General features: G+C 42.4%; 1 protein-coding gene across 2 annotated transcripts in view; it reads left to right on the forward strand.

The window, feature by feature from the left end:
* The first annotated feature begins 228 nt into the window (after positions 1-228).
* The window catches only part of LOC133615515 (ubiquitin carboxyl-terminal hydrolase 22), a 56,037-nt gene continuing 44,378 nt past the window's right edge, over positions 229-11,887 (forward strand). The window contains exons 1-2 of one of the 2 annotated variants that reach the window (XM_061974154.1): positions 229-734; positions 10,881-10,913. In XM_061974154.1, coding sequence (XP_061830138.1) covers positions 615-734; positions 10,881-10,913 — 153 coding nt within the window. In that variant the 5' untranslated portion in view covers positions 229-614. The remainder of the gene's footprint in view (positions 735-10,880; positions 10,914-11,887) is intronic. The other variant, XM_061974155.1, reaches the window with a different exon arrangement.

Genomic DNA, 11,887 nt, shown 5'->3' on the forward strand with positions numbered 1-11,887 from the left:
TGCATTGTGTATTACTACCAATGTTGTGGTTGGTTAAACGTTACATCCCAGATTACCTCGACCGGGAGGTGTTTTTTTTTGGCAAGAAAACCATGGAGGACATTCGGGACCGCCACTCGCACGGCACGCCTCGTACTGCAAAACAAGCCTTCACCAACGTGCGTGGTGACGTCACCGGCCGTCTCGACCAACCAGAGCGCACGCTGCACGGGGCATTGTGAAGCAAGGAGTTGGGAGTTGCTAGCAAGCTAAGTGGAGGAAGAAAGCTAACTAATGGTGAGAGTGGAAGTGCTGGCTAAACGCTCATGGATACAACAACAACAAAAAGGCAGCAACTGTCAACACAGCAGCGGGAACAGACATTAAACCCTCTCCGTGACTCCGTGAACATGTTTCTCGGGTGTTAATGAAGAAAACGCTTGCTTGTCAGATGCCCGCGGAGCTAATTTTTTTCTCTCTCTCTCCTGGATACTACATTACATCCCCAATTGTGGACAGAGTAGTTGGGAGCTAGCTGGCTAGCTTTTGTGGAAGTCAACCAACAACCAGGAGACTTTTCGCGTTGTCACCTGCGGAAAGAACGACAACAAAACAAGGCGAATGTTTTGTCTGTCATGAGTCCTGCCGGGTGCTCCCATGTGAACGCTTATAAGGTGGACAATTGGAAGCAAAACCTCCGCGTCATATACCAATGCTTTGTTTGGAGCGGTACCGCCGAGACCAGGAGACGCAAGGTAACCCCAACCACACGGCGACTGTTCACTACTCTGGGGCGCGGGAGTGCAACGTGATGCATCCTCCACGTTTGGAGGCACGGGGTTGCTGAACAAAAGCCGACGGTGCTCACCGGTCAGTTAGCCGGGGGTGGGGAAAGGGGGAAAGGATCGAGCTCCTCGTCATTTTTTTGGCCTTTTTTCCCCCCCACCCCGCATCACTTTCGGTTAACTTGGAAGGCAACGGGCTCACCTCACAAAAGAGTCGGCTGCTCACGGGGCTAACATTAACATACCAAATGGAGTCATTGTGTGTGATTGTTTGCATGCATTCACTCTTTTAGGGAACTCCGAAACATTCACCCATGCATGCGTCTTGTGGGCTTTGCAGTTATACCAAACATGTGACGTCACCACCCGACTGGTCTCTCAAGGGCAATTATTTTGACTCGGGGGGCCAAATTTAGAGAAAAAAAATGTGTCTGGGGTAGGGCTGGGCGATATGGCTTTTTTTTTTAAATATCGCGATATTTTAAGGCCACACGATATACATCTCGATATTTTGCCTTAGCCTTAAAGGCCTACTGAAATGCGATTTTCTTATTTAAACGGGGATAGCAGGTCCATTCTATGTGTCATACTTGATCATTTCGCGATATTGCCATATTTTTGCTGAAAGGATTTAGTAGAGAACATCGATGATAAAGTTCAACTTTTGGTCGCTGATAAAAAAAAAAGCCTTGCCTGTACCGGAAGTAGCAGGCGATATGCGCGTGACGTCACAGGTTGTGGAGCTCCTGCACATTGTTTACCACCAGCAGCGAGAGCGATTCGGACCAAGAAAGCGACGATTTCCCCATTAATTTGAGCGAGGATGAAAGATTTGTGGATGAGGAAAGTGAAGGACTAGAGGGCAGTGGGAGCGATTCAGATAGGGAAGATGCTGTGAGAGGCGGGTGGGACCTGATATTCAGCTGGGAATGACTAAAACAGTTAATAAACACAAGACATATATATACTCTATTAGCCACAACACAACCAGGCTTATATTTAATATGCCACAAATTAATCCCGCATAACAAACACCTCCCCCCTCTCGTCCATATAACCCGCCAATACGACTCAAACACCTGCACAACACACTCAATCCCACAGCCCAAAGTACCGTTCACCTCCCCAAAGTTCATACAGCACATATATTTCCCCAAAGTCCCCAAAGTTCCGTACGTGACATGCACATAGCGGCACGCACGTACGGGCAAGCGATCAAATGTTTGGAAGCCGCAGCTGCATGCGCACTCACGGTACCGTGTCTGCGTATCCAACTCAAAGTCTTCCTGGTAAGAGTCTCTGTTGTCCCAGTTCTTCACAGGCCAATGGTAAAGCTTGACTGTCATCTTCCAGGAATGTAAACAATGAAACACCGGCTGTGTTTGTGTTGCTGCAGTCGGCCGCAATACACAGCTTCCCACCTACAGCTTTCTTCTTTGCTGTCTCCATTGTTCATTGAACAAATTGCAAAAGATTCACCAACACAGATGTCCAGAATACTATGGAATTTTGCCATGAAAACAGACGACTTAATAGCTGGCCACCATGCTGTCCCAAAATGTCCTCTACAATCCGTGACGTCACGCGTTTTCAGCAGGATATTTCGCGCAAAATTTAAAATTGCACTTTAGTAAGCTAACACCTGGCATGTGTTGCAATGTTAAGATTTCATCATTGATATATAAACTATCAGACTGCGTGGTCGGTAGTAGTGGGTTTCAGTAGGCCTTTGAATGTACACTTGATGCATATAATCACAGCAGTATGATGATTCTATGTGTCCACATTAAAACATTCTTCTTCATACTGTGTTAATATATGCAACTTTAAAACTGTCATGCAGAGAAGGAAATCACAACTAAAAAAAATCACTATTTTTTTTCATACGGTGTTGATCTGGAAATGTTTGCCCCGGCATTTTGATGGTGTGGCCGTGTGGCACCGAACGGTGATGTTGACATGCGGAGTAAGCACTCTTCATTCTCTCGCAGGTGACTTTTCAAATGATGCTACATATTAGCAGTAATGCTACTTTTTATAGCAACGCTTTCGCCCCACACTTGACAAATTACAGTTGTCTGTTCGACATATTCCCACTTGAAGCCAATCCACCGCCAGACGATGGACCCCCTGCTGTTTTTCTTGGGAATTAATTATTCCTTCATTTGTTACCAGATTCGCACCTTCTTTCTCTCGTATTACCGCTAGCATCACAGCTAACATTAGCCATGCTGCTACCTCTTTGCTGCGCGAGGTCGTATACGTATGTGACGTATGTCGTGACAGTATGTGACGTGTGTAGAAGCTGCGCTTGCTGTCTGTGAGAAGGAGAGATAGGAAAAAGTGAGAAGAGCCTGTAGTGTAATGCCAGCAGCTAAAAGCAACTGCGTGAGAACGCATACTCGAATATCACGATATAGTAATTTTCTATATCGCACATATCGATATATCGCCCAGCCCTATCTGGGGGCCGGTATTATTTTTAGGAACACTAATAAAAAAAAACTCACAATAATGCCTGATTGAATGCTAAAAACGTTATGACAGACCGCCTTAAAAACGGAATGGAATTTCACATTTTTTTACTGAATGAGACACCCAGAATATACATGAAAATAAAGAATGTTAGATTTACAATATTAACTATGAACGATAAAACACTGAATATTGACACCATTTGAACGTTACACCCCCTCTCCATCCACATCAGCAAAATATGATCGCCATGGGTAAAAAAAACAAAAAAACACCTACTATCTGATATATCTGATGTATCACTAAGCTGTAGAACTTTGTTGTAAAAATCTCCTTCCGCATCTGTCCCTGACACCCAGATTTCAGGCTCTGGAAACACTGTGGAAACGCTCCCCACCCACACTGCTTGGTGCCTTGTCTGAGCTGCTGTGACTTGGATTACCATAGTAACTAATTAGATTACCATAGGAACTAGTATATCATGCAAAAGTGCAGATTCCAACCATTGAAAGACTTAGTATAGTTCAAGACTTACGGTCATTAGAATACATCACTGCACATCATAATGGCAGCTCCACTTTCCAGCTTAAAGATCTAAAAAAATGATTTGGGAATGTCCGGCAGGCCAGATTGAAAAGCTTAACGGGCCGCATGTGGCCCCCGGGCCTTAATTTGCCCATGTCTGCCTTAGAGAGAACCAGTCGAGTGGTGACGTCACATGTTTAACCTGGGTTCGATTGAACCCTAAGGGTTCGGTGAGTCGACCTCAGGGGTTCGGCAGAGGTCAAGACACACCCAACTAATCGTGTAAATAAAACTTATCCCTATCGGCGTATTATGGATACCCCTAAACAATGTTCCCTCTAATTTTCCATCTGATTTGCAGGTGTGTAATTTGTTGTGGTTCATTTTGTGCACCAGTAAAAAAACATATAACTTTGTCTTGAAATAAAAAAACAAAAAACTTTTATTTCTCACTAAAGAAGGGTTCGGTGAATGCACATATGAAACTGCTGGGGTTCGGTACCTCCAACAAGGTTAAGAACCACTGCTCTAAGGCAGGCCTGGGCAATTATTTTGACTCGGAGGACCACATTTTTAGAAAAAAAATTGTCTGGGTGGGGGGCGGTATATCTATTTTTAGGAACACTAATACAAAACCTCACAATAATGTCTGATTGAAAGCTAAAAACATTCCGAAAGACCGCTTCAAAAACGAAATGGAAATTTACATTTTATTACTGAATGAGACACCCAGAATGGACATACTTGCCAACTTTGAGACCTCCGAATTCGGGAGATGGGCGGGGGGTTTGGTGGTAGCGGGGGTGTATATTGTAGCGTATTGTAGAGTTAGTGCTGCAAGGGATTCTGGGTATTTGATCTGTTGTGTTTATGTTGTGTTCATACTTGCCAACCCTCCCGATTTTTCCGGGAGACTCCCGAATGTCAGTTCCCCTCCTGAAAATCTCCCGGGGCAACCATTCTCCCGAATTTCTCCCGAATTTCACCCGGACAACAATATTAATGGCGTGCCGTGATGGCACTGCCTTCAACGTCCTCTACAACCTGTCGACGTGTCTGCTTTTTCACCATATAAACAGCGTGCCGCCCCAGTCACATGGTGTATGCGGCTTCTGCATACACACAAAAGTGACTGCAAGACATACTTGATCAACAGCCATATAGGTCACACTGAGGGTGGCCGTATAAACAACTTTAACGCTGTTACAAATATGCGCCATACTGTGAACCCACACCAAACAAGAATGACAAACACATTTCAGTAGAACATCCGCACCATAACACAACATAAACACAACAGAACAAATACCCATAATCCCTTGCATCCCTAACTCTTCCGGGCTACAATGTACACCCCCGCTACCACCAAACCCCGCCAACCTAACCCCACCCCCCCCCCCCCCCCCCCCCCAATCTGCCGAATTCGAATGTCTCAAGGTTGGCAAGTATGGTTGTGTTACGGTGCGGATGTTCTCCCGAAATGTGTTTGTCTTTCTTGTTTGGTGTGAGTTCACAGTGTGGCGCATATTTGTAACAGTGTTAAAGTTGTTTATACGGCCACCCTCAGTGTGACTGTTGATCAAGTATGCGTTGCAATCACTTATGTGTGTGTAAAAGCAGCATATATATATGTGACTGTGCCGGCACGCTGTTTGTATTAGGGATGTCCCGATCCAGGTTTTTGCACTTCCGATCCGATACCGATATTGTTTTTGCACTTCCGATCCGATACCGATACTGACCGATACTGGCCTATCCGAGCATGTATTAAAGTTTAAAGTTATTTAGCCTACTTAGTTGTCAGAATCATGTTGAAAAGGGTTTTAGTACTCTTGATAACAACTAGCCAGCTGAATTAGGGGAGTTTGAATAATACACAATTGTTGGTAACAAGAAACGGACCTGTTTATTCAAGGATAAACATAAAATAGACAAAATTATACATGACAAACAGAAATGGCATCATTGAACTAGGGCTGGGCGATATGGCCTCTTTTTAATATTGCGATATTTTAAGGCCATATTGCGATACACGATATATATCTCGATATTTTGCCTTAGCCTTGAATGAACACTTGATGCATATAATCACAGCAGTATGATGATTCTATGTGTGTAACATTCTTCTTCATACTGCATTAATATATGCTACTTTTAAACTTTTATGCAGAGAAGGAAATCACAACTAAAAAAATCACTATTTTTTTCATATAGTGTTGATCTGGAAATGTTTGCCTCGGCATTTTGATGGTGTGGGCGTGTGGCACCGAATGGAGATAAGCGTCTCGACAAACGTTACAATATTTGAACAATGATGACGAAAACTGTTTTCTCTGTCGTGTCCGTGTGTCGAAAATTGTTATGTGCTTATTTTTTCATTTGATTTTGTGCATGGCATAGATTTGCCGTGCGCAGAGGACGCTTGAGCAGTGCGCAATTAGAGGGAACGTTGCTAGCACGGCTGCGCTAGCATCACAGCTAACGTTAGCCATGCTGCTACCTCTCTGCTCGGGGAGGGTGTATACGTATGTGACGTATGACGTGACAGTATGTGACGTGTGTAAGAAGGTGCGCTTGCTGTCTGTGAGAGGGAGACACAGGAAAGAGTGAGAAGAGCCTGTCGTGTAATGCCAGCAGCTAAAAGCAACTGCGTGAGAATCCACAGACCTGTGGATGTGTTGAAGGTGTGCTGGAAAATGCGGAACGCAAATTAGGGAGCAGCAGAAAAGTGGAATGTATTATTTAATTCGGTGCGTTGGAAAACACGGACCGGAGTTTTTTTTTTAAACTGGATCTGGATCGGCATTTTCCCATGCCTTCCCGATGCGCATTTTTTGGCAAATATCGGCGGCCGATCCGATCCAAATATCAGATTAGGACATCCCTAGTTTGTATAGAGGAAAAGCGGACACTATAGGCAGTGCCTTTAAGGCACGCCCCCTATATTGTTGTACGGGTGGAAATCGGGAGAAATTCGGGAGAATGATTGCCCCGGGAGATTTTCGGGAGAGGAACTGTAATTTGGGAGTCTCCCGGGAAAATCGTGAGGGTTGGCAAGTATGAGAATGGAATCGACATATTTTACAATCAAGCGAAATGCAACAAAAATGCAACAAACACAGCAAAATATGAACGCAAAAGGTAAAATATAAACCAGCTATGATCGGATATATGTGATATATAATTAAGCTTTAGAACTTTGTTGTAAAAATCTCCTTCCGCGTCTGTCCCTGACACCCGCATTTCAGGCCCTGGAAACACTCTGTGGAAACACTCCCCACCCACACTGCTTGGTGCCTCGTCTGAGCTGCTGTGACTTACATTACCATAGTAACTAATTAGATTACCATAGTAACTAATTAGATTACCATAGTAACTAGTATATCATGCAAAAGCGCAGATTCCAAGCATTGAAATACTTAGTATAGTTGAAGACTTACGTTCATTAGAAAACTTCACTGCATATCATAATGGCAGCTGCACTTTCCATCTTAAAGATCTAAAAAAATTATTTGGGAATGTCCGGCGGGCCAGATTGAAAAGCTTAACGGGCCGCATGTGGCCCCCGGGCCTTAATTTGCCCAGGCCTGCTCTAAGGCCATGTCTACACTAAGTTGTTTAACCCCTTAAACGAGTCATTATTTAGTCTAAGCCCTGTTTCAGCCACACTAAACCATCGTTTAAGGTCCCCCTCCTCGGTCAAACTTTTACACGCGTAAGTGCCATACTTGCCAACCTTGAGACCACCGAATTCGGGAGAAGGGGGGGTGGTAGCGGGGGGTGTATATATTTTCAATAATTTCTTATATATATATATATATAAATAATCCGTTCATGAATGAGTATATCCGTTCTGCCACCGTGTTCAATGGAGAAGTCTGATCTACAAAATTTGCAGGCAGCATTCCCCTTCGAGCTGTCCTGGATGAACTGAAATTATTTTTTTCCAATCATTTTGGAACTTGCAAGCGCACTTCTTCTTCTTACTCGTCGTCGCCACGTCTCTTCTTCGTTCTTCTGCTTCGTCCCTGTTATGTTTTTGGACATTACTACTTGCCGTAGTTTTGAAGCAATGCATGATGAGAATCCGGATGTTGTGTGTCAGTGTATTAACGTGCCGGCTGTAATAAACACGCGCTGAGAAAAAGCTCCGTGCCTGCTTACTTTATGGGTTATGGATAAACCTATGGATAACGGAGACATATATAATAGTCTCCTTTTCAGGTGAGAGAGGACGCTAAAGGCAGTGCCTTTAAGGCACGCCCCCAATATTGTTGGCCGGGTGAAAATCGGGAGAAATTCGGGAGAATGGTTGCCTCGGGAGATTTTTGAGAGGGGCACTGAAATTCGGGTGTCTCCCGGGAAAATCGGGAGGGTTGGCAAGTATGGTAAGTGCCCCGTGTATTTCTTGAATCTCCGGCTCTAAGCTTTGTGTGTTCTCATTGATCGTTTACAAACTGAGTTCCGAGAGGAAGTGACGCCAGAAAGACAGCGCTCCACACAAGAAGTGACGTCAGAAAAAACGCGCCACAGCCAGCTTTATAATAAAGCGGGTTCGTAACTCTGAGCTAGCCACTGGAAATATCAGAATCAGAAGAGTTTTATTGCCATTGTTTGAGAACCGGTTCACAAACTAGGAATTTTTTATTGGTGCAATCGTGCGACATAAAACACATATAACACAGAATAGGTAATAAAATGAGCTATGAAGCTATGCAATATGAAGGCGAGTCAACCAGAAATGCTTGTGTTTCTCATTCTTGTACATGTACAGGCGCTTGTGGAACTCACACATGAATACCTTAAGAGAAAGCGATTGCAGCTATTTGGGATACAACACTTCTCTGACGTCAAGAGAACTTTCGAATGCACAAAAAAAATTGTCCATTTGTTGTAAGAGAGTCGACGAGAATGCGAGCTCCCGTGGATGTGATTAAAAAAAAGTAGCGTGTGCTTTGTATTACCTGACAGTCGAGGGAAAACTACGGAAAACGGCGAATGCTTTTGGACTGGCAAAGCAGACTGTATCAGTTATTGTCTGCCATGTATGTCGCGGACTCAACGTCTAGGTCCAGAGTATATAAAGTCACCAAAAACGAATGGAAAATGAAGGTGAAGGCAAAAGAGTGAGGAGTGTCCTGACCAGATATCTACATCCCTAGTTTGATTGATGTAAAATGTTCTTTATCACATTGTTTACGTGTCTAATAAATAAGCCGGCTAAGGTTATCCAGGGTAAATCCCACCTAACCTTATCTGTATCCAAACACAACAATGCCACCGTTTAAGACACCCCCCCTTTCCATCCGCCGGCGCAACGCGACCTAATACGCATGCGCGGAAAATGCGCATGTCATAGTCACCTCCAGTGTTGCTTTGTGTGCAAGTTCTTAAATTTAACTTACCGGTATATGAGGTGGCGACTTGTCCAGGGTGTACCCCGCCCTCCGCCCGAATGCAGCTGAGATAGGCTCCAGCACCCCCCGCGACCCCAAAAAGGACAAGCGGTAGTAAATGGATGGATGGATGAACAATATCCAGTGTTGTGGTATTTCAATTAACTGGAATCCAGTGTGCTGTGGGGCCCTATTGGAGTGAATCACACCTGAGCCATCATAAATTAATCAAATCTTTATTAGACATGTAAACAATGTGATAAAGAACATTTTACATCAATCAATCTAGGGATCTAGATATTTGGTCAGGACACTCCTCACTCTTTTGCTTTCACCTACATTGTCCATTCGTTTTTGGTGACTTTATATACTCTGAAGACGTTGAGTCCACGACATAATGCGGACAATAACTGATACAGTCTGCTTTGCCAGTCCAAATGCATTCGCTGTTTTCCGTAGTTTTCCCTCGACGGCCAGGTAATATAAAGCACCTTATCTTTTTTTTATCACATCCACGGGAGCCCGCATTCCCGTTGACTCTCCTTCGACAAATGGACGATATATTTCGGTAAGTAGAATCACAACTGACCTGGACATTTGAAAGTTCTCTTGCCGTCTGAGAAGTGTTGTATCCCAAATAGCTGCAATCGCTTTCTCTTCAGGTATTCATGTGTGATTTCCACAAGCGTCTGTACATGTAGAAGAAGAAACACGGGCATGTCTGGATGACTCGCCTCCATATTTTCAGTGGTTAGCTCCAATTGCGTGGCTGTAGCGTGTTCTTTCTGACGTCACTTCCTGTGTGGGGCTCGGTCTTTCTGGCGTCACTTCCTCTCCGAACTCAGTTTGTAAACGATCAATGAGTCCATACAAAGCCAAGAGCCGGAGATTCAAGAAATACACGGCGCACTTACCCGTGGAAAAAGATATCCAAGGAGGGGGACCTTAAACGATGGTTTAGTGTGGCTGTAGGATTAAATAAGCTTGGCTTCTTCCTACTCCTTTTCGGACATGATGTAAAGTGAAATGATATGAAATTGTGTGATGTATTATGCTGTAAGTGTGTTCATGTTCGAAATAAACTTAAGAAAGAAATAAAGACAACTTCAGATTGTTGTCTTTGTTTGAAAATATTATATATATATATATATATATATATATATATATATATATATATATATATATATATATATATATATATATATATATATAATATAGCACATTCTGAAAATATACAAATCATAATGTTTTTGTTTTTTTTACACTTGCATGTTGCGGTTAAAAGTATTCTACCTTTATTTGTCGTTATTTATACTTTCTGAATAAATTATGTGATAATGTTCATCAGTCAACTCATTGGTGTTAATTTTCAATCTATCAAGATAAAAAAAAATAATATAAAAGTCAAATTATAAGATGTTATTTATAGTTTGCTCATTTTCCTTGACTGTTGCACTAACATCATTTGGTTTATTTATTTTTTTACATATGTAGCATAATCTACAAAGATACAAAGAATTGCTATTGCGACATCTAGTGGACACATTTACAACAGCAGTTTCTTTCATTCAAAAATTTCGGCTAATTTTTATACTTATCAAACTCATCTCGTAGGGGCTGTACGTTTGACACCCCTGCTGTAATTCCTTTCTATGTAAAGCTTGAATGTTTATTTCTGACCGCCTTTTAAGTGTCATACATTTGTATTTTGATAAAATAGGTTCTTCAGAGTGATGCAGGATGGACAGAGCTGGTGAGTTGATGCTTATGCTCCCTCCTCCTCCTCCTCCTCCTCCTCCTACTACTATTCCTTCTTTCGCCCTCATTCCTCTTGCATTGGTCGATGTATTTAATCGATTCAGGAGTTGGCTTGCTTGCTCTCTCTCACTCCTACCTGTGTGGCTCAGGGTCATTTTACGGCTAACCTGTATGTGTAACATAGAATACTGCTGTGTGATGCAGTGCTGGCGGCAGGGTGGCTACCTATGCTTGCTGATATACCAATTTAATTATTCGGCATCTGCATCTTTTGGATGCTAGTAGCTGGTAAAGTTGCAGTTTGGGTACACTGCTCAATCCGAGATCCTATATGCTAATCCAGTGATTCTCAGGTATGCGGCGCTCCATCTAGTGATACACCAAATAATCACTTAATTACATATTCCAACTAGTGTTGTCCCTATACCAATATTTTGGTCCCGGTACCAAAATGTATTTCGATACTTTTCGGTACTTTTCGATACTTTTCTAAATAAAGGGGACCACAAAAAAATTGCATTATTGGCATTATTTTAACAAAAAATCTTACGGTACATTAAACATATGTTTCTTATTGCAATTTTGTCTTTAAATAAAATAGTGAACATACTAGACAACTTGTCTTTTAGTAGTAAGTAAACAAACAAAGGTTCCTAATTTAGCTGCTGACGTATGCAGTAACATATTGTGTCATTTTCCATTCTATTATTTTGTCAAAATTGTTAAGGACAAGTGGTAGAAAATTATTTATTAATCTGCTTGTTCATTTACTGTTAATATCTGCTTACTTTCTCTTTTAACATGTTCTATCTACACTTCTGTTAAAATGTATTAATCACTAATTCTTCTGTTGTTTGGATGCTTTACATTAGTTTTGGATGATACCACAAACTTAGGTATCAATCTGATAACAAGTAGTTACAGGATCATATAATGGTCATATTTAAAGTCTTCATGTGTCCAGGGACT

The sequence above is a fragment of the Nerophis lumbriciformis genome, linkage group LG22 (assembly GCF_033978685.3).
Source record: "Nerophis lumbriciformis linkage group LG22, RoL_Nlum_v2.1, whole genome shotgun sequence".
Classification (NCBI taxonomy): domain Eukaryota; kingdom Metazoa; phylum Chordata; class Actinopteri; order Syngnathiformes; family Syngnathidae; genus Nerophis; species Nerophis lumbriciformis.